Raw genomic sequence first — 27,591 nt, 5'->3', positions numbered from 1 at the left:
GCCACTCATGGTAGCTTACAACAGCCCCTGCAGCCTACACCGTCACCAGCGACTCACTGCAGCCCAGCTCCAGGTCGAGCTATTGTTCACCATCTTAGCTGTAGAGGGCGTAGCTAGTAGAGGCTAGTGATGACTAGCCCATGTGGGATCTGAACTAGCAGCCCTGCTGCTCAGAGCTCGCGCTCCCAAGCCAACTCTTAATCAACAAGCCACTCGGTGGGCCCTGATTATGTATTTTATATGGAAGACTTGCTGGATTAAAGACATCAGAATGAACATTTACTTGATTTTCTTATGTATGTTTGGTTTTATTCTATTGAATTTTACATGCACAAAAAGTGACTTTGTTAGTACTTTTTGTTCTGATAATTTAGTATCAACTCATAGGCTTTAAAGATAAAAACTCATGGGGAGTCTAAACCCAATCCTATTTTATGAATTTAACACTAATTTTTTTCCTAACACAAATATGAGCTCTAGGGTTGATTAGAGAAGAAGCATCCTGCGATTTTATAATTTTTAGCAAAATGACCCTTCTTTGCATCATTAAGGGCAGACATTGCAATCTCTGCTTTTAAAAGGAAATGTGAATTTATGAGTCATACTTTACTTTGGCTTTTCTGTAAAAAATGAATATGATTCTTTAAAAAAGACCCGATATAACTGACTGTAACCCAGTCAGTTACAGCCATGTTTAAAAACATACTATAAATAGAAAATTTAAGTTTGATTCTTATCTGTGTGTACTCTTAGAATAGCAGAATATTTTTGTCTCCTACAAGGATGATAATATTCGCTGGTCCTAACAATTATAAAAAATGTATGAAAGGGTCTTGTCTAATCCATTTTCAGATAGAAAATTGATGCTTGTAATGCTAAACTGAGAGTGAAGGATGTGAAGCTTGGTAAGCTTAGAAATTGAAGAACTTAGGCCTTATATGGACCTAGCAAAACACGTGTCTTACCAACAGATGTTCCCCATTCATCATTTTGCTTTGTTCCTCAAAGCTATGGCAGACTGTCCTTCCAGCATACAGCTGCTTTGTGATCACGGGTCCTTGGTGAATGCCAAAGATATAGTAAGTCAGTTTATAATTATTCTCATTTCAGCGCATGTATTCTGACTTTTATGTTTTGGGAGATTTTTTGTCTTGATGCTTTTTCCTTGTTGCTTAGGATGGGCGGACACCACTTGTTCTGGCTACTCAGATGTGTAGGCCAGCAATATGTCAGCTGCTGATAGATAAAGGAGCGGATATTAATTCCAGAGACAAACAAAACAGGTAATTCTTTTATCGCAGCTCCCCACACGCCAGATGGATACACTGCGATTCTGAAATTCTGCTGCTGTGACTTGGCTTTTCCATCCCTTTTGATTCTCCCCTTCTTGGAATTAGCACCACTTCTTATTTTTCTTCCAAGTCCGCTGCAGAAGGAAGGAGAGGGACATAGGGGAAGATCACAGGGAAAATGCAGAATCCAGGCAGTGATGAGGGCCTGTGGTCAGGTCAGAGACCTGGCGAAAGAGGAATTATATCCCAGTTAACGTAAGCTTTAAAAAAATCTTTAATGAAGTGGGCTCAAGATACAAAGGAGAAGAATAAAAAATTACATCGACAGCCCACTTCTGCATTAGCGAGTCTTTTGAAAGTAAAGTGGTTCCTGGGGGTCCTAGAGCTTGACCCGTTTCAGTACAGACTTGCCCAAGGTGCGTTCTGACCTTACCCTGCCTGGGCAAAATGCCACCCCCCTTCTCTGAAACCGAGTTCATTCTCCACCCCAGTATCCCCTCAGTTTATGTAAGCGTCTGTATTTGATGTTATTTTAGTTAGTGTGAAGTCATTATTTCTTCTATAATTTTCCCTTTCCCCTTTTCTAGGTCTAGCATATCACGGTGCTTGCTGTATTATAATCCTGATGTTTATTGTCACAAACCTTCTGACAACAAAGTATCTGGAATAGATCCCCTCCACTATTAAAGCATTACAATAATTTATAACAAGTTTCTAGGGTTTTATAGATGATTATGAGTGAAGTTGTTGGTTTCTTTTGACTTAATTTTATTTTTCTAAACATATATCTTGTTGTTCGTGCTTCGCTGGAAGTAGAGAAGTATAATACATTAATCTTTAGGTGTCAGATTTTATAACTCTAATTGTTTTAATTGTCCTGGCATCTCAAAGGAGGAAATTCTTAAGCAATTGAATCATTGATGTGATTATTAAGAAAGTGGCTTTTTTGGTATTACTTTGTTTTTGCAGCTACTCTAATTTGATTTTGAGCATGACTAAGAAACTTTGATTTAAAAATAAATTTTAGTATCAGGAATGATCTGGTTGATCCATGTATAACGTCTTATTTATTTTTTTTTATAGATCTTAGATTTTTTCAAGCATGTTTGTCTCTGTTTTTTCATTGGAACTTAACAACAAAACTAATGAGGTAGGGCAACGTAGACCAGATAGCAGACGGTTTTAAAAATAAAAATCTTAGGTTCTAACACTTTGTATTCAAGTTTCTTTATTTTCCTGCCCAATCTTTTGCATTTTTTTCCCTAGTAACCAAAACATTGTTAATGCCTGTTGTGTATAAAGTTGTATACCAGGAACTATTGGAGAGTGTAAAAGAGAAGTAGAACTTACACAGCAAAGGCAGGAATCTGTTTCCTTATGAAATCCAGTCTTCACAATTGAAGACATAGTTAGTTAGATAAGTCACTTTATTTCATTGGGTGTTGGTTTCCTCAGCAGTAAAAATAGAGACTTGGACCAGGTAATTTCTAGGATCCTTCTAAATTTTTGTGATGATTTGTTTTGTTACTACTATTTGCTGATATTCTGTTTAATGTTTAAGTGCTGATGATTCTATCATGGCAGAATAAATCCATCGTCCATGATAATGGGGTTAATCGAGGAAGGTTTATTTGAGGAGGCAAGTTTTAAAATTAAGTGTAAGGATGTGAAGGTCTCCAGGTAGGAGAAGCAAAGCTCTTCTAAAAAGAGAAATCGGGAACAGGAATTCGATTCTTGTTTTGTTTGGAGTAGAAGGGATTGTTTGGGGAGGTTTGTAGGATGTAGTTCAGTTCATGAAGGGACTTGAATAGTTTGGATTTATTGTTGTAGGTTTTGAGCAAATGGGGTGACAATATCAGTTGTGGAAGATTTTCGTGGCAGTGTACTTGGAGGACATAGTAGGACTGGAATAAAGGAAGTTGTTTGGTAGTAGAAATAACAAATATGTATAAAGTGATAAGAGATTTTAGCTCTCCCAACTAAGACACAAAGCAAATGTTTTTATAAATGTGGTGAAGTCATAAGATAAAAATATTGAGTAAAATCTGACTGTGAAACAAGTATGAATTTTTAAAGTTACACTTGTTCTTTAAAAACAGGGGCTCTGGAAGAAGATTTCTAGAGTATTTTCTTGGACCTTTCTCAAGGTCTTTTATTCTTCCCTCTTCCCTTTAGAACTGCGCTGATGCTGGGTTGCGAGTATGGTTGCAAAGACGCTGTAGAAGTTTTAGTTAAAAATGGTGCTGATGTAAGCTTGCTGGATGCCCTTGGCCATGACAGTTCCTACTATGCAAGAATTGGTGACAATCTGGACATTCTAACCTTACTGAAGACGGCATCAGAAAATACCACCAAAGGTACCAGCAGTTTTCTATGACGAGAAAAGTCCAGAGGAGTTTTAAAAATTTAAGGAGTAGCTTTTAAAGATTTAGATGGTAGAACTATAGTTTTTAAGAAGCAGAACAGTTCTTTTACTGACACGCATTATTGGTTCGTCTTTCTCTATACCATGGCTCTGCGTATTTACATTGTAGTCCCTTGTTTTGAGGCAGTGTGTTTGGTGTACGAGGTCTGACCATTAAGTTCACAAACTCATCCCAGAAAAAGTACTACATACTCATTGCTATCACTATGGTCACCTTCTAAGCACTCCCCTTGAGAAGCTATGCACCGACGCCAGCACCTAGTCCACCCTTCAAAGCAATTTTGGAACTCTTTTTCTGGAATGGCCATCAGAGCTGTCATCATATTACACTTGATGTCCTGAATGTCATCAGATGTCTTCCTTTCAGTATTTTCTTTATCTTCGGGTAAAGAAAGAAGTCACTGGGGGCCAGGCCAGGTGAGTAGGGAGGGTGTTCCAATACAGTTATTTGTTTCCTGGCTAAAAACTTCCTCACAGATGGTGCCGTGTGAGCTGGTGCATTGTGATGCAAGAGCCATAAATTGTTGACGAAAAGTTCAGGTCATCTAACTTTTTCATGCAGCCTTTTCAGCACTTCCAAATAGTAAACTTGGTTAACTGTTTGTCAAGTTGGTACAAATTCATAATGAATAATCCCTCTGATATCAAAAAAGTTAACAACATTGTTGCAACAAGTTCACGAACTTAATTGGCAGACCTCGGATATCGTCCAGTTTATCAGTAAATGCTACTATACTGTGGAGTTATTTAAGAACTGAGTATAAAGAGTCACATCAAGTGTTTTTGATATATATTCTTTTTGATGAGGAGAGGTAAAGCTCCCCTTCCTAGCATTGAATATTATCTACCTGGGTGTTGTTGCAGCAAAGAAAAAAACTTTGCAAAAATGAATATTTCACTATTGTTTTGACTGTAAAGTAGTAAGCTTTAGAGGAAACTTTAAAATTTATTTCTTTAATATTGACTTAATTGTATAGTTAGGGAATTCTTATCTACCGAAGTTAACCTGCTGTTTCACTGTTCCTCCTCTCTTTAAATCTTTAGGGAGAGAACTTTGGAAGAAAGGACCATCTTTACAACAGGTAGAGCTTAATTTTAATTAAAAAAGGATATATTATTCAATTTAAGTACAGTGCTTAGTGAAAGTGGTTAATGATTTTATGTAACTGTCTTGAGTTTAAATGCATGCTCTTCTCTCTCCTTAGTGAATCATACCCCTGTAGAACCTAGGTGCTAAGATCCGGAGGCTTTATCTAGATACTCTCACTCAGCTTGAGACAGTGGATCTTAATTATAATAAATGTATCCAATGGGACATCAACAGCCTCCTGATGCTGGCCTTGAACCTCCAGCCCTTTGAACTAGGAGATATACCACACCTTGTTGAGATTGTTATATAATGAATTTTAGCCTAGCTGATCATAGATAGTTTTTCCCTATTCTCCCTAAATGACAGAGCCAAATATTTACTATTATGGGGAAATTCTTCCAATGTGAAACAAAGAAAACAGAATTCAAAACTGATTACATACTGTGATTTCAGTGCCACTGTTAACATTTTGATTACTTTTTTTTTGCTCTATGTTTATTTAATGAGGACTTTTCTTTAACAAAAATATAGTACATTGCATTAATTTTATTACCAAATTGCTATTTATTCCTGGTTTTGTGTCCCAGTCTCAGTAAGTGTCTTATTGTTTTCCCCAATCTCTTTGCATTATAAGTGGGGTTGGATGATGGCACTCTAACCATCTTGCTCAAAAGCTAGTACAGGCAGCTTTCCTCCTCTGCTGGCTGTTTCCTTCCAGGCTCTCAGCTTTTCTCTAGTGAGGGGAACCTGAGCACTTCCAAACTCTGAAGAAAAAGTAATCAGGTACCTTCTGAGCAATTCCGATCATCATTCTGCATCATTTCCCTACCTCTCACCTGAATCTGAAAGCTGTATCAAAGCATGTTTTCCTCTTTAATCCATGAGAATTTAGTAATACATTCATGCATGGGTCATGTCTGCTGTCACTTTTCTTTTCCATCTGGAGCAATTCTTTCTACCCATTTCTCAGGTAAACTAAGTGGGGGTAGAGTGAGATAAAATGTACACTGTTAGGTGTACAGACGTACCAGCTATCTCACATGGAATCAGAGAAAATGATTTCTGAAATACACGGATATTTAAAAATTACTGAATATTAACATGGGAATAGTATTCTGCTTAGTGTTCTAGGAGTTATCCAAAAGAATCGATGGAGTTAATATTTTGCTGAGAACAGTAAAACTCATTTGTTTCTATTATTTAGTGAATACATTAAAGATATATTCTATAAAGAGGATTTTTTCCAGTAGTAAGGGACATATAACCCTTGTTATCAAGAAAGACTACAACATAGTTTAAAAAAGAAGACTTATTCAGTTAGCTTAACAGGTATCTGCAGAGTACCTGCTATATGCCAATTACTATTCTAAGTGCTGGGGTATCATAGTGTTCAGTTCCTAACTCCCAGCCTAGTGAGAGAGAGAGAGAGACCAACAAACAGGTGAGCAGTACCATAGCGGATGCTCTGGGGAATAGCGGACCAGGATTCGGAGATGAAGAGGGAGAGGGCGGAAAGTTGTTTCAGGCTGTGCAGTCAGCATAGGCCTCTCCCAGGAAGTGACATTGGAGCAGAGGTCTGAGGGAAATGGAGCCACGCAGCTCTGTGGGAGGTGCCCCCTGGGGGAGGGAGGGGCAGGTACTAAGCCCCTGAGGTGGGAGCGTGTTTGACTTATCCACGGGTAGGCCAGAGCAGGCCAGAGCAGGCCAGAGCGACAGGAACGACATGCAGGTAAGGGAGCGGGCTAAGCGCTGGGCAGGTAGCCAGGGGACAGGTTACCAGGTTACGCAGGGCCCTCTGAAGGGAAGGCGGGTGGGGGTGGGGGGCGNGCATTTTCAGGATGATCTCAGAAAGGATTTTGTGCATGTGTGGATTAAATAGTACACATTAGTGAAGAGTTGTGTGTTAATAAGGCTCAGATCATATACTCATCTTTGGTTGGATCAATTAGCTTTTAGTTTTTCCAAGGCCGTGATGTTTTTAAAAAACTTTTTGTTGAGGGGGCGGGGGGTGAGCGTAGCATGATGAGACTGGGCGGATTCCACATGAAGAACAGCCCTTTGGTAGAAGGAATGAGGCGAGGAACGTAGTGTGGGCCCAACTGTAGATACAGAATGAATAGCTTCTTAGTGGGAACTTGTCCCTCTAATTCTAAATCTGAACTCATTAGTATGATAGTTTAAACAAGATTCAACGAGTAAGGCAAAACAAAAAATATTTTTTTGAAGAATTAAAGCATTAGCTTTTTTTTTTTAAGCTCTCGAAAAGGAAGTAACTTTCTAAATTATTGTGTGTCTTTGCAGGTCAATTTGCGTTAAAAAAGGAGGTTATTTGCTTTCTTGTTTAATAATTGTGTTTTTATTAAAGCAAATCTCTAAAGCGGAATAAGGTTTCAAAGCAGTAAGTGTACAAAAACAGAACATGGACCCAACCAAGCCATTCAGAGATTTTTTTTGTACTGCTCTGGTCAGAGCTGTCTCTTACTTACCACACCCCTTGATATTTTATTTCACCAGTGCTCAAAGAAAGAAATAATTTCCATATTTTCTTTCAACATTAATGTAATTCCCCTTCCTCTTTTTTTAAAAGACTAAATCCTTTCTTTGAGAATAGTTGATGATGCTTTTTTATAGTGCAGCTTTAGTTTTGTGTCTAGTACAAATTCTGTTTTTCAAAATTTGGTGACTTTGGTTAAAATAAATCCTTAACAATAAAGATTTTAAATTGTGTTATTTTTTTAGTATTTCAAAATAAATTAGTATGCTTGATTTATTTAAAATCATATCTTTAAAGATGCTGTCCATTTGGAATTTTAAGTGGAAACACTGCCACCTTGTGTTATGTACAGCAAACTTTAATGCTGGATAAGCTGAAAGTCACTAGTGGGACTTACTGCCTACTGAGGAAAATGTATGTTTCTGTGTTCTCATACTTGTTAACCCCTGCTCTCTTTTGTTTTACTAAAGCGGAATTTGACGCACGTGTTAGATGAAGTAAATATGAAGTCGAATCAGAGGGAGCATCAAAACTTTCAGGTAAAAGACAAAAAAAATGGTACCTTCCTTTGCAAAGAACTCCAGTGTTGATTGTAGTGGGGTCAGGGGGCAAAGAGAGAGACAGAAATGTGGGGGAAGTTGAGGGGGCAGGGAAGGCTGGCTCGTTATGTTTTGTGATTCTGTTTCCTTGTCTGATCCCTTCTAAAAGAATTGACTTTTAATATGAATGTTTGAATCAATATTATCTTCCAGAAAGTATTGTTTTAATATATATTAGGAAGCAAATAATTTAACAACTTGATATAACATTTTCTTGATATAAATATATTCTTTTGGGGCTATAAATCATAAATTTTTGTTCATTTTAGATCATTATAGTGATAAAATGATGGCTATTAATGTAAATAAAATAAAATCTGAACTTCTTCTGAAAGTAATTTTTATTTTGATTAAGAAAAATAATTTTGTTAACCACATAGCATTTTTTACTTTTTATGTTCATCAGAGTGTTCAAAAAATAATCATTATATGGATTATATTGGAGGAAGACCTCATAATTAAATGGTTTATCTTATGACTGAAATACCCTTAAAATATAAATTTGAATAGCTGTTTTGCATACATTAAAACAAAAGTATTTTATTTGGGTTTTCATAGTTGACCATGTAGTGTTAAGAAAGTGAACTATGTAGCCTTAAATTGTATCCCTATATGTTTTTTTTTCAGAACACTGAAATTATTATTAGTTTAACCAAAGCATTAGAACAGTCTCATCAACTTGAGAGGTGTTAAGCAACATTTAACATGGCACATTTTTCTGCTATTTTCTATTTCCAGGTGATTTTTTACTTTAGTTAGAATCATGGTGCTTTGCTGTCTTGTATATACATATTCACTAGATATCATAAGACTGTAATTTTCTATATTATTTCTTATCTATGGATTTAAATCATTTGGATGTCATTGAAATTATTGTATCTTTGTACTTAAAGCTCTTTTATATATGTATTTATCTATGTGACAGCAAACTGCTTTTTAAATTTTCTTCCATAAGAATAGCTCATTTAAAGTTGGTTTAGCACCTGTTATCTTTACTATTTAAGGATCTGGAGATCGAAAATGAAGATTTGAAAGAGAGGTTGAGAAAAATTCAGCAAGAACAGAGAATATTATTGGATAAAGTCAATGGTTTACAACTACAGCTGAATGAGGTAAATAATCTTGACAATAAAAATAAATTCAAAACTATTTTGCTACCAGTAATCACCAATGATAACAAGTTGTTAGTGATCACCTGTCATATCAAGTCATGTTGCTAGGTGCTAAAGGAGGTAAAATTGGGTCGTTGCCCTCAAGGAAAGTTATCTTACTCAGACCTTTACGTGAAACTTTTAATGTTCTGTGTGAGAACAGAGAATACTGTTGATATGTGGTAATACCCAAGGACTGAACTATAGTTGGGGCTGTGGGATTGGAGAGGAAGGAGCAGACAAAAGATGCGAGGAGGAAGAGCAAGTAGGAGTTGATAACTGATGGGTTCTCAGAAGAATCAAAAGTGCTTGAATCTGAGTCTTGTGAGAAGAGTGATAACTCAGAAACGGAATGGCTAGTAGTACATAAACGTTTTCTCCTCACATCCTTGTCCCCAATCTTAAAAACACGTGCCGGTCTTTTTAAAAGATATTTTCCAAGCTCGAGTCATTTAAAATAAACTTTCAAGAATGAAAATCCATTTCTTTTTCTTTTAAATTTAGGAAGTAATGGTTGCTGATGATCTGGAAAGTGAGGTAGGATGATACATTTTACTTTAAAGCTGTGAAGTGTTATGTAAATGGAAGATGGTAATTGCAGTAGAGGCTTAAGTCCTGAATTGTGATGGAGACCAGGATTTCTCTTCTGGTCACTGCTCACAGGGAAAAACAAAACCTTCATTAGACTGGAAAGGTAGGTTTTGAGTATAGTAGTATGGGTTATCGTAGGCATTTTGTTGTGATTGTGTCTGAATGTCTCATTTTCTGTGAAGCTTTTCATGAAAAGATGTGAAGTTCTAAACATTATAAAGAAAATGAAAATAATAAGATTGAAAACAAACAAATTTGAATTTTTCATAATATTAGTTGTATATATTACATATTTTATTTGTATATTTGTATAAATTTTCAGCTCTACTAATAGTTAAAAATCCACCAGGCCAGAGAATTCATTAACTGCTGTCCTCAAAATAATTGTAATTCACATATTCTAAAATTTAATTTTAACCCAGTTTCAAGCACAGCGTGATTTTGTTCTGTATTTATTTCCTTCCATTTTAGAAAGAAAAGCTGAAGTCCCTTTTGGTGGCTAAAGAAAAGCAATATGAAGAAAGCTTAAGAGCTATTGAGGCTCTGAAAAATAGAAATAAATATTTTGAGGTATAGAAAGCTTAAATAAATTATTTCATATAACTGATAATGGGTAGTATTCAAGGGCTTGACTATCACTCTCGTTGTAGTTTAAATAAATTGATGTTGGGCTGTTTATTTACAATTTCTATGCTTGTTGCCTTTTTTGGCAAAACTGGAGTGATTGTCCCTTTTTCTACAGAGTTGTTGTAAAGTTAAATGAGGTCATTGAAATTGACTAGCATGTAACTGACATTTAGTTTATTTTTAGTATCTTCTCCCCATCCTTCCTCTGTGTTCATCCTTACCTTTTTAAAACTTTATATTTTTACTTGTAAATTTGCAGTGATTATGATGGCAGTAATACCAAAGCATCATATCAATGAATTGCAGCATTTTCAGGATGATCTCAGAAAGGATTTTGTGCATGTGTGGATTAAATAGTACACATTAGTGAAGAGTTGTGTGTTAATAAGGCTCAGATCATATACTCATCTTTGGTTGGATCAATTAGCTTTTAGTTTTTCCAAGGCCGTGATGTTTTTAAAAAACTTTTTGTTGACATACAGTATACATTAGGAAGTACACATGTTAAAGTATAGAAATGGAAGAATATTCACAAATTGAACATACCCAGATCAAGAAACATTATCAGTACCCAGAAGCCTCCTCACACTTAGTCCTGCCACTACCCATGCGATCTGCACCAACGCTGACAACTCTCCTGACCTTTACCTGTGCAGGTTCGTTTTGCCAGGCCATAGTGTGTATTTTATAGTGTGAAGACGGTGACTTATTCAGCACAAATCTATTATCTTTACTGGGGACAATACATAACAAAAGTATTTTCTTTGTAAATGAAAATTGTGTAGGTAGCTGTGAAAAAAGATAAATAGACATGGGTGAATCTCACAGAGAGAAGGTTGCATGAAAGAAATCAGACACAGAGTACCTACTGCATGATTCCATTTCTATGAAGTTCAGTGTCAGACAAAACTAACTTAGAGTGATGGAGGTCAGAACAGAGGCCACCCTGTGGTGAGAGGGTACTGACTAGGATGGGGCTGAAGAAGCTTCTGACGATGCTGCAAAAGTGTATTTTGACCTGGGTTGTGATTACGCAAGGTGTACATATGCAAAAGTTCATTGCAGTGTATACGTAACATTTGTGTACTTTATTGCAGGTGAGTTATGCCTTGCTACATGTAAAAAAATAAAACGAAATTTTTTATCTGACTGAATTCTGAAGGTTATTCAGGAACACAGTTTTATAAGCTAAAGAAGGATCTAATATGGTGGCTCCTGTTTTTTTTTTGAAATTGAAGGTTAATAGTGAACCTAGTAAGAGCCAACATTTTCATAGTACCCACCATGTACCAGAAACCGCTCTGTGTGCTTTACATGCGTTTAATAAACTCATCAGTTCTATGTGGTAGGTTTTATTATTATTCCCACAAGTGAGGAAACTGAGGCACAGAGTGATCTACCTATGGCTGTTACAAATAATAAGTGACAGAGCTAGAACTTGAACCCAGGCAGTCTGGTTCCTTTGTGCTCGCTCTTAAGTACAATACTAGTTTTACGCTTAGAATAACTTGAATGAGAAAATACAGATCTGTATTTGGACCCTTATCAAAGTTTGGCACTTATAATTGGGTACTATTTATGTATTACTTTTCTTCTAATCGTAGACTGTCATGTCGCAAGAATAAAATGTTTTCCTATAGCTTTAGAAAAACTTAGGGTCAAGTCAAGTCTGTAATTTTCAATGAGGTTATAATAAACTATAGAAAAATAACATTTTTTCTTATAAGACCAATACGTATTTATTTTAGAAAAATTAGAAAGTATAGTTAAACTGAAAGCAGAAAATAAGCATGCCTATAATCCCAGCACTCTTAGCACCTGACTTATATCCTGTCAGACCTTCGCTTTGTGCATAATTTGTGTTACGTACACTTTAAACAAATAGGGATATTGTACATCCTGTTTTGTAACTTCTTCACTCAATGTAATGGGGACCTTTTGCCCAGGTGATACATAATTATTATGATGAATTTTTATACTAGAAATGATTTTTACTTTCAAAAAGAAAATTACAGGGCCCACTTTATAGATGACCCAGTATTTATGAAAACAGCCATTAAAAACTAAGAATTCATCATTTACAGATATTGAAGATCCACTACTGTATCATCTCACATGCTTAAAAATCTTCATAAACTGCCAAAAGAATTGCTGTGTTACATGTAATACTTAATATATAGACATATTGCTTATATTTATGGAAAAAATATGGGAAACTATGGCTATTTTAGCATGAGGCTAATTTTATCATAACTAAAGCATTCATTTTCATTTGCATAATCAAGGAAAGGCAATAAACCCAAACTAAGTTTTTTGAGAGCCTTACATTCTTAAGGCTACCCTCACCCATCCATGTGTCCACTTAATAGCTATTGTAAACTCTGGTATTAAATATTACATAGAACAAAGAGCTTAACTAAGTTTACAGACATTTTTCCATACCTTTGGGGCAGTAGGGATAGGCAATAGAGGTGGCATTAATTTAGTTAAAGAACCATGGACCTTTTTTTTTGAGGTCACCCACATCAGAGTTTGACACATACCTATTAGTACTAATATACACATATACAAACATGAACGACATCTGCATACCTTTACTCTTGGATGTATAATGTTTGAATTTATATATTAGATTCCTTGTATTTGGCTCACTTGGAAAAAGGAGCAATCCAAATATATTTTGATTCAGAGTATCTAAAGTTTCTCTATTATTCTCCTCCTAACTGATGCCTTGATGGGTTTGTTACTGAGTGTATGTCTTTGCCTCAGCTTCATTTCCTGCTCTCTGTCTCCTTTTGCCTTCAAAAGTAATGGGTATTCTTTAAGTTTTGAAAGAATTTACAGCTAATATTTCATAGTCAATGAGGTGGGGTTCCCGCTCCCAACAGTAGTCAAGTAAAATGATGCAAATGTGGCGTTTCCTTCCTTTTGAGGAAAAGAAGCAGCTAAGAGTATGCACTGAACATTTGGAGCTCACTTTTCTTTTGAGAAATAAAGCTTTTCTTTGAAACATTTGACTGCTTTTATTAAAATGCTTAGTGAAATGGTTGATTCCCAACTGATCTAATTGCTGCTAGTGCTGTGTCTTTTTGTGGAATATTTTTGTAGAATAATTAACACTCAGGAGAAATAAGGAATGTTGAAAATGTGGTTTTAATGACTGGATCATTTAGAGCTAAAAGAGATACAGAATATAACAAAAGGAAGCAGTATCCACCTAAATGTTTTAATTTATACTTCTGATTTCAGAGTGATCATTTAGGATCAGGAAGTCATTTCAGTAACCGTAAGTATAAAATATAGATTATCATTATAGTTCACCCAGTTTAAGCAAAGAGGAATGTTTATGCCTATTTATTTTGTCTAACTGTATATGATAATCCTATTACTACACTTCATCCTACTACTTGTGTGTTATAACTCAGCATATGGTACTAGGAGGAGGCTAAGATGACTACTAGCGTCTGTAACATGAAGTCTGGTAATCACCAAGGCTCTGATTTTTCTTAGCACCTATTTTTTAAATTGTACATTGTATGAATTACCAAATTCACTTTGTTGGTTAATAGACATTTATCTTGTGATATTTGGGATTTGTTTTTATGGAAAGACACAGAAACATAATTTTTTGATTTGGAGAAATCTTTGGATATAGTCTCAATGCAGGTAAGCATTTTAAAATTACAAGTTCCATAAGCAATTACTTACTTTAAGACTATTCATAATTATTTTTTATAGATTTTATTGGGGAATTGGGGGAGGGGAACAGTGTTGGGGAATTGGTAAAGGGGACCAGCCAAGTTGTTGTTCTTCAATCTTTGTTGTGGAGGGCGCCAGTGGCCATCTGGCTGCCCGGCGGCAGCTCGTGGCCTCTAAGCTCAAGGTGCTGTGTTCTATCTTAGTTGCGGGTGGACGTAGCCCACATGCAGGAGTCGAACCAGCAGCCTTGTTAAGAGCGCACGGTCTATCCACTGAGCCATCTGGGCAGCAGCTCAGCTCAAGGTGTCGAGATCAGTCTTAGTTGTGGGAGGGCATAGCCCACGATTAAACAGGCAATCTTGTTGTTTCACCAGCTGAGCCATCCTGCCACCTGTTGTCAGTTCAGTGACAGCTCAGCTCAGGAGCAGTGTCACTGGCCCATGTGGGAATCGAACCAGCAGCCCTCTTGCTCAGAGCTCGCACTCTTAAGCCAACTCTTAACCAACTGAGCCACTCGGCCAGCCCTAGATTATTCATAATTAATTTTCCCTTTTATTTTCTTCATTTTTAAACAATTTCTCTAGAAAATTCGTTTGCTTACCATTGAATATTAAATAATTCTCTAGCTAAGTACAGTAAAAATATTTATCCTGTAAATGGCAAAAAGCACCATTTTATTTTCACTGATTATAGAATATGTATTTTAGAATCATGCAGCTTATTTAGTCTAACAGTCTCATGTATTTCTAAAAATGTATTTATCTAAAAGGATATAGATACTTCCCGTATATATACAAAAATAATAATGAAAACATGGATATCTTAGAGCAAGGATAATTTTATATTGTGACACATGCTTTTGTTTGAATGATAAAGGAGAGATAATAATACCAAATTAATACTTATTCTACTTTGGTATGGATATTTAAGTTGACATTATTTGTTTGGATTTATTTAGGAAAAGAAGATATGCTTCTTAAACAAGGTCAAATGTACATGACAGACACACAGGTAATACTATTTTTTTTTAATTATAAAAAAATATTTGTGTCTTTTTCAAAAAAACAGCATTGTATGTTTATGAATATACATTGAATATGGTTTTCATTATCAAAGAAAAGTTGGTCTTGAGTTTAATGAAAGCAGATAATGCTATTTCTGGTGCCCCCTAGAGTGTTTTTTATGACATTGGCTTAAATAAGAGATTTGAATTACAATTTCATGGTCTTTATAGTAAGCTTCTATTACAGCACGTGGTCAACACTTCATGTTGGCCCATAAAAAAGGGGAAGACAGGTATGAGTAATTAAAAAGCCATTTGTTTTGGCTTTGAAATATATTTTCCCTTGCTTTCATATATTCTATGTTTTAGAAATTCACCTCAAAATAGAGAAAGCTTCCAAGTGGTAATGTCTGATTTTCTTACATGTTTACCTGCTCCTCACTTTCAGTTTCCAGTAGAAACAAGGTTTCCATTCCTAGTCCCTCCTATGGACTGCAGAGCTGATACATGTTTGGGCTTTCAAGGCTTTTTGATATACCTTCCTCTGCAGGCAGAGTGAGTTAGTGTGCATGATGTCTAAGATCGCTTTAAGCTGGAAACTTCTAAGATTCTAAGTTGAGAGAATGGATGTCAATCAACTGAATAATATTTAAGAATATTAGATAAATATTTGATCATAATAAAAGTATGTCAGTGGTGTCACTGTGTAAGTAATTTGTTGGTAAATTATAGTAGTCTTAGCCTAAAGATAATTGGTCAGTTGAAAGATGATTAGAAGCGGACTGAGGCTGGGAAATTATTCCAGGTTGTTAATTTTCTTTTTGATTTGAGGGAAGACAGTGTAGATTTAACTGAACAATACTAAAACCTGCCCACTAAAGTAGTGGGATGTACTCAGCACATGGCTTTATCAATTAATTAGTACTTATAAAGAGCCCTTATTGTAATAGGCTGTATGGGGAAAAATAAAAATAGTTAAATTTAATCTTTCATGATTACACGTTCTCATATTTATGAACTATTTCACTGAGAAGTTTAATTATCCTTTTTTGTCAGCACTTGATAAAGGGAACAAGTGTCAGTCAAATTTTGTAGTAAGATTATATACTAAGTTCTAATTCATCTTTTTATTTGAGAGAAGAACACTCGATTCTTTTTTGCCAGTTAACATTCTTTTGACTATTCTTATACTAGCAAGGTTTGTTTTGTGGTATTTTTGTAACTTAAAGAACATTACATTGGAATTAACTATGAGGGTACTCAGAAGTCATATATTTTATTAGAAATTAAGTAATATATCATTCTATTAAACTATTGGGTTGTCGGAAAAGTCATGACGCATTTTTACAATGAAAAACAAAAAATACGTCATGACTTTTCCGACAACCCAATATTTGCAGATTTAAAATGGTAATACTTTCTTTTCAAGAGTTCTGATGGCTGTCTTCAGAATTTGAAGTTCTAAGCACATTATGTGCCATAAAACATAGAAATAATAAATATGTTTTGAATGAGTTGATATTCATGTGTGGGTAGGTATTGTGAAAGGGGAAAGAGAAAATAGTCTCCAGAGACCATAACTATTTTCTTTTTTCTTCCAGAAATACACTTAAGTGAACAGACTTTCAAAATGTCACTGCTTAAGTGTGTATTAAGGAAATCATACCCAGAACTATTTTTCTTAACTCAAAAATCGGTACTATATTTTTTCAAAATACTAGTCTGAAAACCCTCTGACTACTGATGATGTGGAATTTTATAGGTTTGGTAAATAAGTGCCTTCTTTAGACATTTGTGATTGATACCTTTTTGCCCTCCTTTTCAGTGTACTTCCTCAGGCATGCCAGCTCATATGCAAAGCAGGTCTATGCTCAGACCGCTGGAGCTGTCCCTACCCAATCAAACCTCGTATTCTGAAAATGAAATTTTAAAGAAGGAGTTAGAGGCAATGAGAACTTTCTGCGAGTCAGCAAAACAAGACCGTCTTAAGCTCCAGAACGAACTGGCTCACAAGGTGGCCGAGTGCAAAGCTTTAGCCCTAGAATGTGAGAGGGTCAAGGAGGACTCAGATGAACAGATAAAGCAGTTAGAAGACGCACTCAAAGATGTGCAGAAGAGAATGTATGAGTCAGAAGGCAAAGTGAAGCAAATGCAGACACATTTTCTTGCCCTCAAAGAGCATCTGACAAGTGAGGCAGCTACAGGGAGCCACAGACTCACGGAGGAACTGAGGGACCAGCTGAAAGACATGAGAGCGAAATATGAAGGCGCATCAGCAGAAGTGGGAAAACTAAGAAACCAGATGAAACAAAATGAGATGTTAGTACAAGAGTGTAAGCGCAATGAAGGAAAGCTGATAGAAGAAAACAAGCGACTGCAGAAGGAATTCAGTATGTGTGAAATGGAGCGAGAGAAGAAAGGGAGAAAGGTCACCGAGATGGAAGGCCAGCTGAAAGAATTGTTAGCAAAGTTAGCCCTTTCCATTCCAGCAGAAAAATTTGAAAACATGAAGAGCATGTTATCAAATGAAGTAAATGAGAAGGCAAAAAAGCTAGTTGAGATGGAAAGGGAATATGAAAAATCACTTAGTGAAATTAGACAGTTAAAGAGAGAAGCTGAGAATGTTAAGGCCAAGCTTGCTCAGCATATCAAACCAGAGGAACATGAACAGCTCAAGAGCAGATTAGAGCAAAAATCAGGAGAACTTGGGGAAAAGATCACTGAGTTAACATCACAAAATCAGTCGTTACAAAAGGAAATTGAAAAGATTTACCTGGATAATAAACTCCTCAACCAGCAAGTACATAATTTAACAATTGAAATGAAAAACCATTACGTTCCTCTAAAAGCAAGTGAAGAAATGAAAAGATCACATGATGTGCTTGTTGATGATTTGAATAAAAAGCTTTTAGATGTAACACAAAAGTATACAGAAAAGAAGTTGGAAGTGGAGAAATTGCTGATGGAAAATAATAGTTTAAGTAAGAATGTTAGCCGCCTGGAATCTGTATTCATACCTCCTGAGAAACATGAAAAGGAGATAATGGCTCTGAAATCCAATATTGTTGAACTTAAAAAACAGCTCTCTGAACTTAATAAAAAATGTGGCGAAGACCAAGAGAAAATATACTCACTGATGTCTGAAAACACCAACTTGAAAAAGACGATGAGTCACCAGTATGTGCCAGTGAAAAACCATGAAGAGATTAAAGCTGCACTGAGTAGCACATTAGATAAAACGAACAGAGAATTACTAGATGCGAAGAAAAAAATTGAAGACGTAAATCAAGAATTTGTGAAAATCAAAGATGAGAATGACACATTAAAAAGAAACCTGGAGAACACGCAGAATCAAATAAAGGCTGAGTACATCAGCCTGCGGGAGCACGAGGAGAAGATGAGCACCGTTGGGAAGAGCATGAAAAAGGTGCAGGATAACAGTGCTGAGGTGTTGGCTAAGTACCAGAAAGGCCAACAAGAAATTGGGACGCTGCACGCGGAAATCGAAGCCCAGAAAAAGGAACTCGACACAATCCAAGAATGCATTAAACTAAAATATGCTCCAATTGCCAGCTTTGAAGAATGTGAGAAAAAATTTAAAGCAATAGAGAAAGAACTAAAAGAACAGATAGCACAGCAGGCACAAAAGTCTAATGTCAGGGAAGAAGAGGCCAAAAGGTGCAAACAAGAGAATGACAGGTTGAAGAAGGAAATTTTCACTCTTCAGAAGGATTTAAAGGATAAGACTGTTCTCATTGAGAATTCTCATGAGACGGAAAGAGCATTAAACAGAAAAGCAGAGGAGCTGAACAGACAGTTAAAAGACCTGTTACAGAAATACACAGAGGTCAAGAACGAGAAGGAGAAGCTAGCGGAAGAAAATGCCAAACAGACTTCTGACATCCTGACAACTCAAACACTCTTGCAAAAGCAGTATGTCCCGTTGGACCAGGTCGAGGCCCTGAGACAATCTCTTCACAGCACGATTGAGAACCTGCAGGAAGAGCTGAAGAGTCAGCAAAAGCGTTACCAGAAGGAGCAGCAGACCGTGACCAAGCTGCACCAGATGCTGGAGAACCAGAAGAACTCGTCTGTGCCCCTGGCCGAGCATTTGCAGATGAAGGAAGCATTTGAGAAAGAAACCGGAATCATAAAAGCTAGCTTGAGAGCCAAGGAAGAAGAAAGCCAACACAAAGCTGCAGAAGTCTCCAAACTCCAGTCAGAGGTTCAGAGCACCAAACAAGCCTTAAGAAAATTAGAGATGAGAGAGGTCGTTGATTTGTCTAAATACAAAGCAACAAAGAGTGATTTGGAGACAGAGATTTCCACCTTAAATGAAAAATTGGCCAATCTGAACAGAAAGTATGAAGAAGTGTGTGAGGAGGTTTTGCATGCCAAGAAGAAGGAGCTGTCTGCAAAAGATGAAAAGGAATTACTACATTTCAGCATCGAGCAAGAAATCAAGGATCAGCAGGAACGATGCGATAAGTCCTTATCAACAATCACGGAGTTGCAGAGGAGAATACAGGACTCTGCTAAGCAGATCGAAGCAAAAGATAATAAGGTAGGCCCCTGGCGTCTGCGTGGCTTTGTGTTATGAGAATGGAGCAGAACAGCATGCTTTACAGTAGTTGCGTCCTGCAGACAGGCTTACAAAAGCATTACGTGCTGACCCTTAAATGCCACCTTTCCGCTTGACTATGAGTGTGTGGAAAAAATTTGGAATTGAATAAGTATAGTCACACAAAAATCTAAAGCATTTTGCATTTTGTTTCCTCTGTTAGTACAGCCAAGAATTGAGGGAAGGTGGGGAGAAAGTCAAGGTTCACTTACCTCATACGTGAATGGTCCGGAGGCGGTGGATTTTAGGGTACCTGCAGAATGGTGAGGGAGGGGAGGAAAAAAGCTGTTTCTGGGCTGCAAGAAACCAAGGATGCAAGGGAGCACCCCAAATTTGACTTTGGCACTCACCCGTACAGCACACCGAGCCTTCCCATTCACTGCATTGTGTCCTCATGTCTTTCTACAGACTATCCCCTCGCCCAGAATGTCCTGCCCTCCTTGCCACTGAGTTAATCCCACATGTGTCTTAATGCCCACGTTAACATATGTCCTCCTGCCTGAAGCCTTCACTGTCCAGTCCAGCCCACAGCAAACTGCTCCTCTTCCAAAATACATGTTTTCTTTTGGCTTTGCCATCCATTTCTCTCTCTCTCTCTCTCTCTCTCTCTCTCTCTCTCTCTCTCTCTCAATCTCTGTCTCTCTGACTCTCTGTCTCTTTCTCTCTCACACACACACACACACATTTTACAGTGTCAGAATTATGTGGTTGATCTTCTCAACCAGTTTTTAAGAGAAAAATCATAACTTCTCTGTATCATTCATTCTCACTGTATGTGTATAATGTACACAGTAGGTGCTTAACAGTATTCTGGGAACTGGGAGTGGCCTAAAATGTGTACTATGAAGATGAGAAGTCAAGGAGATTGGGTGCAGTTTTATCAGTTCAGCAAATCATAGTTAAATGCCTCTGCGTGCCAGGTGCCGTGGTCAGTGCTGAGGACACAGCAAGGAGTAAAGGCAGGCCCAGCCCCACCCGCCTAGTGGGGAGGCACAAATCCTAGCCTGACACCTCTGCTCAGATGACCCAGCATTTACATGCTCTCAGCTTGTTCAGAAGTTGGTTATGAATGTGACAATAGGTCATTATAATAGCAAGTTATTAATACTGCTTATCATTATTGCCATTAATTGGGTATATACTTATTACCAGGCATATCTTTATGATTGCATTTGATTTCCTTACCTAGGAAAGATTTTCCCCCTTTTACTGATAATGAAATTAAGGCTTAGAAAAAGAAAGGAAATCAGCCAAGCTCAAACAGCTAATACACATCAGCTCTGTCTTATTTAACTCTTCTACTGCATTCATTGATTTCAAGTTTTTTTTCAAAATGTGTCAAAAATCCACAAAAAATAAAAAGTTGATATTTTGAGTATTTTATGCATTTGATAACATTTTGAGGTGCTTTGTACATAAATGACATTATTTATATTTTAAACCTTTGTTATATGGTAATACATTTACCATTATATTGAATTTTAGCAAAACATACTAAGTGGCATCAATTAGATTTAAGTATAGATAAATCAGAATCTAATGGCATTGATGACATAAAACATTTATTACAAAATGCTACACAATATGGCATACAAAGCATCTTTGTTGTTGATAGTGCAAGCCACAGGAAAACACATCCGCACATCTCAGCAGAAGAGTTTAAAGCCTGTGGTCTTTCCACTACTCTAAGCAGCCTCCCTATTTTTTTCTCCTCTTTAAGACAAAATAGTCTGAAATCATACATTCCTGAAAAGAACAGGCACCTGAGTTAATTCTGGGTATGCATGACGCATGCTCTTTTACTTTTCAGACTTTGTTGGAGAGAACCCCCCCTACCTGGAAGATAGTCTGTATAATGTCATAGGTGCTTATGTCTTATCTAAAAACAGGAAGACTTGGGTCACACTCACATCTTTGGATACATACTGTATTCATTCTTTTTTTGTTTTGTTTTTTTAAGACTTTATTGGGGAATTGGGGAAGAGGAACAGCCAAGTTGTTGTCCTTCAGTCTTAGTTGTGGAGGACGCAGCTAGCTCAGCTCCAAGTCTAGTCGCCATCTGGCAGCCGGTGGGCAGCTGCGGCCGCTCAGCTCAAGGTGCCGTGTTCAATCTTAGTTGCAGGTGGGCGTTGCTACCATCCCATGCGGGAGTCCAACCAAGAGTTGAACCAGCAACCTGGTTGTTAGGAGCATGTGCTTTCACCAGCAGAGCCATCCTGCCACCTATTGGCAGCTCAGTGGCAGCTCAACTCAGGCTCACTGGCCCATGTGGGAACTGTTGCTCAGAGTTCGCGCTCTTAACCAACTGAGCCACTCGGCTGGCCCCGTATTCATTCTTAATTTGGTCATTCTTCTGTAAGGGATTTACTGAGAGGAATTTAATGCACGAAATTAAGTAAATACTGTACATACTGTGTAAAGATGTTCATTGTAAATGAGTGAGTGAGTAGTCCTCCCATAACTATTTTCTCTTTTTGTAAGATAACCGAGCTGCTGAACGATGTAGAAAGACTGAAGCAGGCGCTCAATGGCCTCTCACAGCTCACCTACACGAGCGGGAGCCCCAGCAAGAGGCAGAGCCAGCTGATCGACACCCTGCAGCAGCAAGTGAGGTCCCTGCAGCAGCAGCTGGCTGTGAGTGCCGGGCCTGCGGGCTGCGTGCTGTGCGCAGTCACGTCAGTGTGTGTTCATAGGGCTTCCTTAGGAGTCAGACAGATTGACTGTGTTCAGATCCACTAGCATAATAGTCTTTGCTCAGAGTTACATAACTGCTGATATGGTACCATTTATTTGGTGCCTACTGTATGCCAGGCCGTACACTAACCATTTTGCATACTTTCAACTTGATCTTCATCACAATCCTACAAGGTTTTTATTCCCCCCATTTAACATTCCATGTTAAGGAAACAAAGACAAAAATACCTGATGCCTAGGGTCATACAGCTTGGATTTAACTTTGGAACTGGCTGACTCCAAATCTGGTATCTTTCCAACTGCAACACGCTCTCTAAAATATTGGTCCACTAAACTAATGGAAGTTTTTTGTATATATATAATCTCTTTATAAATAAAGCTAGGCATTCCTATGGTTTTATACCTTATATCATTATATATTAAAAGAAAACATCGGGATATATAAATCAATATAGGTACCAATATATCTCCTTTATATATCAAAGAAAACATCTGGATTTACAGGCTAAAGATGGGAGCTCGGTTCTAAGCCCTGCCACTTAAAAGCAAGTGACATGGAACCTTCTCCTTAACACTTTGCTTCTTCATCTATAAAATAGGATAATAAGAACTGATTACTTGTTTGCTTTTTTAATTGAATGAGCTAGCATAATGTGCGTAGACATGCTAAGTAAAACAGCACAATCAAATGTAAATTGTTGCTAATATTTTCGTATTCTATAGGAACTAGTTATGAGTTATTTTTGAATAGAAGAAAGTTATTTTTTAAGTATTCATTTTATAATATTGTTGGCCTACAGATTAATAATGACAAATTGCTGAGTTGGATCTTACCAAAAGGATATCAGAGTCCCTTCAGTAATCGGAAATATTTGTTTATTATTTATTATGCTCATGACTGTGCTAAGTGCTGTCAGGGACAGAGAGAGTATACATTTCTTGTCCCTAGGGAGTTCTGGGTAGTTAGAGAGGCAGAATATAAATCCATCAAAAGTAAAACAAGACAAAAAGTACCAAATCAAGAATTGCAAATACAGCCCCAGATTCTATGTGATATTAATTCCCAGGGAGGAAAGATTAGTGGTATGGTAGGCTCTAGTTTCAGAGAGGAAGGGAGTACCTGGCCAGAGCTTGTAAGATTGATGGTGTTTGTTTGGCTAAATGAGAGGAAAACAGACTCTTCTGGGCACAGGCAATAGTGTGAAATAGGCCATGGAGGTGGAAAAGGCTGATCAGCCAGGCTAGTAACTTGAGCTGTCTTTGCAGCCATATTGTGGAGGCTGTTGAGAACCAAGCTGATGAGTTTGGATTCCCTCTGATATGTAGGTGTCACCCACGGTTTTTCAGCCAAAAGTGATATGAGGAAAGAGCTGCCTCAGTCTTTGAAGCGTGACAGGGAATAGAGTCCAGAGAGCGGAAAGCTTTTGCAATAATCCAAAGCCTTAGTTAAGTGTCTGGATAATTTGGTGGCATTAGTTGTGAATGAAGGCAATTGTTTCATGTGACTTAGAATAAGTAGAATTGCTTTTACTCTGAATGTTCCCACATGTTCATGAGAAAAATCCCTACTGTTGTTATGCTATGGAATTTTGCATCTGTTGGGTCCATGGTGGTTTTTTACAAGAAGCAACAGAAGCACTTTCCTATTACTGCTGTTTGTAGCCTCAGGCCCAAGGACAGCAGTGTCATGAGCCTTCATGTGTTTGAAAACATGAATCCTGACATTCTGACCTGTCCATCTTTTCACATTTCTAGGATGCTGACAGACAGCACCAGGAAGTAATTGCGATTTATCGGACACACCTTCTCAGTGCTGCACAGGTAAAGAACTATTTCTCCCTTGGAAAGGAGATTGTTTTAGAGAAAATAATTTTTCGTGTTCATGTACATTTATGTGGAAGTTGTGTTTAAAGTAGTTGTACCCCATATGCTTATTTAAAAATAATTGTGTTTCTTTTAATCATGGCTTGCATATCTCCCACAGAAATTTACAAAGCTATATGGCAACACAGCATCTTAAATTTAGTGTTCTCTCCATCTGCTTGTCACTCATTTTATAGGCAGTTTGTCAACATATGATGGCAGCACACATTAACGGTATTGCTAGCTAGAGAGAATGCCTTGACAGCTACCCGTGGCTGTCAGCTAAAAGAGGGGAGTGGAGAAGACTTCATTGTTTCTTGGTAGCTCAGGAGTATTTCTTTGAAATGTAGAGAATACTATCAAAGTACAAAAATGACAAGTAAGGTGTGCATAGAATTGTAACAATTTAAGGAAAATATTTGGTTCTGTTAGGAAAGTATCAATAATATTTATTTATTGAGCCTTAAACTCAGTGAAGCATAAGAATTTCCTTTTTTTGAGGGTGAAGAGAAAGCTATTTTTTTAAAAAGATAAGTCACACTGAGAAAATGTTTAACATGCACATGTGAAGGATACTGTACTTAGTGCCCTGTGGAAACCCTGCGATCAGCATCTCCAAAATTCTCAGTATAGGTTTTTTGGAAAGATGTACTAAAAGATACAATGTTAGAATGGCAGGTGAGATATAATAGAATTGTTTAAGATTTGAGGTTTGTCAGGTCACATGGTTAAAAAACAAAACAAAATATGGGTGTTGAGAGAAAATGTCAAAGAGAAGTCATTAAAAAAAAACCTAGGTAAAATAATAAAAAGGAAGAAACTAAGAAACTATGATATCAAATTCTTAAAACCAAAAAGCCTGCCTGTTCTGCAAGAGATGAAGTGGAAACCAGTGGAAAAGAATGAACGTATGATAAAAGAAAGTACCTTCAGCTACTTTTTTTTTTGAATCGGTAGACGATAACCCTGGATTTGAAAGTGTATTGCAGTTATCAGATAAGACTGTGGAGGGACAGCGGAACAGGAAGTTTAGGAGGGGAAGTGGTGGGAAAGTGTAGATCTGTATTAGAGAGCGTGAGGAACTCACTCAGGCCTGGTACTGGCCAAGGGATGGAAGATGTGCTCTCACTGAAAGATATGTAAACTAACAAGCCTTTCAGCTTTGTATAATGTATGCTTCTGAGATTTGAAATTATTTTCTACCGACTCCTAATGAAACATAACAGAAGAAGTTGGTGTCAGAAATAGTCTTGCCTTCTGGCATCATATCGTTAGCTAAGAAATTCAGTTTCATCAACTCTGGCTAATGTTTGGTATTTAAACATCCTGCTATTAAAGAAACAGATTTTGGAAGCAAAATTTTTTTATATTAATACGAAGCATTGTGCTGAAATCTATTCAAGTGCTCCAGCAAAGAAAAAGGGAAATGGGGTAATGGCGTGCGGTAATGAGCCCACCATATTGATGTGTATATCATCAACTCCTTGCCACCTTTTTAAGTCTAAAGTGTTTCTGTCTAAATATAAATGGCAAATATTCATGTAAAAAGATCTCAACCTCAATAATAATCGGAGAAATGCCAATAAATCAGGAGGTACCATTTTTCACATAAGGGATTGGTGACTATTAAACAAGGTGGTGGTTATAGTGTTGCCCAGGGCATTGTGGGAAATGGGCATTTATCCCTTGTTGGTGGGAGTGTAAATTGTTATAATCTCTATAGAGGGAAATTTTGTAGTACTTAGCAAAATTAAAAATTGAGCCTGCTTTTTGACCCAGCAGTTTGTTTTCTAGGAATCTGCTCATAAAGATTGAAAACACCTTAAAATGCCCATCACTGGGAAAATGGGTAAAGAAATTACAATGCATCCATACAATGGGATATTATGCAATAATTTAAAATAATTAGGGAAATAACTTGGAGAAAATTTCTAGGACACTAGGTGAAAATGCAAGTTGCAAATAATATATATAATTATATTTATGTAAAATATCTAAATAAGGGGATTTTTTTATTGCTGTTTCAATTTAAAAAAAAATCAGCAGGAGCAAAAAAAAAAAATTTCCTTGTGGTTTACTTGGCTCATTTATAACTTATGCTGCCTTTTATCATCCGAGCTGTTATTGAGAGAGAAGTTTGTTCATCTGATTTCTGATAATAGATGTTAAGAGCAACTGGTGTGCACTACTTTTAAATTGACTTTCTTTATTTCTGCAATAGAGCTGTACTCCATTTTCCAACAGATCCTTTAGAATATAACCAAGGTGGTGAGGATTTAGCATTTGGTTAATTGGTTAATCACAACCGGTTAGACCTTACTGTACAGTCTCTGTCTTTAGAATCCTGGTGTAGGTGCGGATGACATAAAGGATGTCTCCCCTTCCTCCTCTGTCTCCAGGGCCACATGGATGAAGATGTGCAGGCGGCCTTACTCCAGATCATACAGATGCGACAGGGGCTTGTGTGCTAGCAGGCGGCCCCCAACAGTCACTTCCCCTGCTGGTGCCGAGCGCTGGGCTCCAACTGCACGGCCTGTCTGAGCCTTCCTGTGCTAGTGTAATGGAAATAAAATATTTTGTGTTCCATAAGTAGGTTTTTTTTTTTAATTAGATGAGTATGTGACTGAATTGTTCACTATCAGTTCAGATCTTACACTCTGTATATGTTAATTTGACAGTTAGGCAAACAGCTAACACACTTTGCTTTGGATTGGCTGCATATTTTTAAACCGTTGAGTCCCTAATAAAACATGAGCCGTCCAAGTGGGGTTGAAGAGGGGTTAGGCTGAACAAATTGTTTAAAGATTTTTTTTCAGAGAAGTTAATTTGGTTGGTGGCCACTTTTAAGTGGATCAAAAGATCTTTCAGCTTCATCCTGAGCCCTGAGACCTCCTGCGGTTTCAAGGAATGCTTTAGAACTTGGCTGGCCAAGTTCCCTTTTTACTGACGTCACTTAATGAGTGCCTTGAACTTCTTTTGGAGGTACAGATTTTTTTCTTCTTACACTAGTAACTTTTGTGCCTTTTTAAGTAAGTTTCTCTTCAAAATAGTTTGCATGCTAAATTACATTTAGATTGAGAACAGGCTAGGGTGGAATATATCAGGAATTTATAATAAAATTGCTTCCACAACACTATCTTAATTTTCCCTTGTGACTTTTTTTGCCACAGGATTTAGAGAAGTATGATGATAAATGGTATGCTCGATTTTCAACGTGTCAAAATTGTAGACTTTCTTAGCAATTACTTTGACATTTGCTACTATAGTAACCAAGTACTCATTATACATGCATCCTCCAAATGTTTTGTACTTATTTATAGGAAAATTGCACTAATGAGATTAATAATGTGAAATGCAGTTTTCTTGCAAAATTAGCATAAGAGAATAGGTTTTCGCAAACAGATAGATCTTTAAGGTTTAGACAAAAGTGCAATAATATAGT

At 37.1% G+C, this 27,591-nt stretch overlaps 1 protein-coding gene across 4 annotated transcripts in view; it reads left to right on the top strand.

The window, feature by feature from the left end:
• The window catches only part of UACA (uveal autoantigen with coiled-coil domains and ankyrin repeats), an 86,321-nt gene extending 59,603 nt beyond the window's left edge, over positions 1-26,718 (top strand). For 2 of the 4 annotated variants that reach the window (XM_019662373.1, XM_019662375.1), the window contains exons 6-19: positions 1,009-1,079; positions 1,177-1,283; positions 3,468-3,649; positions 4,762-4,799; positions 7,772-7,840; positions 8,905-9,012; positions 9,556-9,588; positions 10,114-10,212; positions 13,519-13,555; positions 14,927-14,979; positions 16,797-19,535; positions 22,074-22,226; positions 24,042-24,107; positions 26,549-26,718. In XM_019662373.1, coding sequence (XP_019517918.1) covers positions 1,009-1,079; positions 1,177-1,283; positions 3,468-3,649; positions 4,762-4,799; positions 7,772-7,840; positions 8,905-9,012; positions 9,556-9,588; positions 10,114-10,212; positions 13,519-13,555; positions 14,927-14,979; positions 16,797-19,535; positions 22,074-22,226; positions 24,042-24,107; positions 26,549-26,620 — 3,827 coding nt within the window. In that variant the 3' untranslated portion in view covers positions 26,621-26,718. The remainder of the gene's footprint in view (positions 1-1,008; positions 1,080-1,176; positions 1,284-3,467; positions 3,650-4,761; positions 4,800-7,771; positions 7,841-8,904; positions 9,013-9,555; positions 9,589-10,113; positions 10,213-13,518; positions 13,556-14,926; positions 14,980-16,796; positions 19,536-22,073; positions 22,227-24,041; positions 24,108-26,548) is intronic. The other 2 variants (XM_019662374.1, XM_019662376.1) reach the window with 2 other exon arrangements.
• Positions 26,719-27,591: the final 873 nt, after the last annotated feature.

Source organism: Hipposideros armiger, unplaced genomic scaffold (genome assembly GCF_001890085.2).
Source record: "Hipposideros armiger isolate ML-2016 unplaced genomic scaffold, ASM189008v1 scaffold_373, whole genome shotgun sequence".
NCBI classification, from domain to species: domain Eukaryota; kingdom Metazoa; phylum Chordata; class Mammalia; order Chiroptera; family Hipposideridae; genus Hipposideros; species Hipposideros armiger.
Note: the sequence above shows the minus strand (reverse complement) of the source record. Positions and strands in the feature narration are given on the sequence as shown.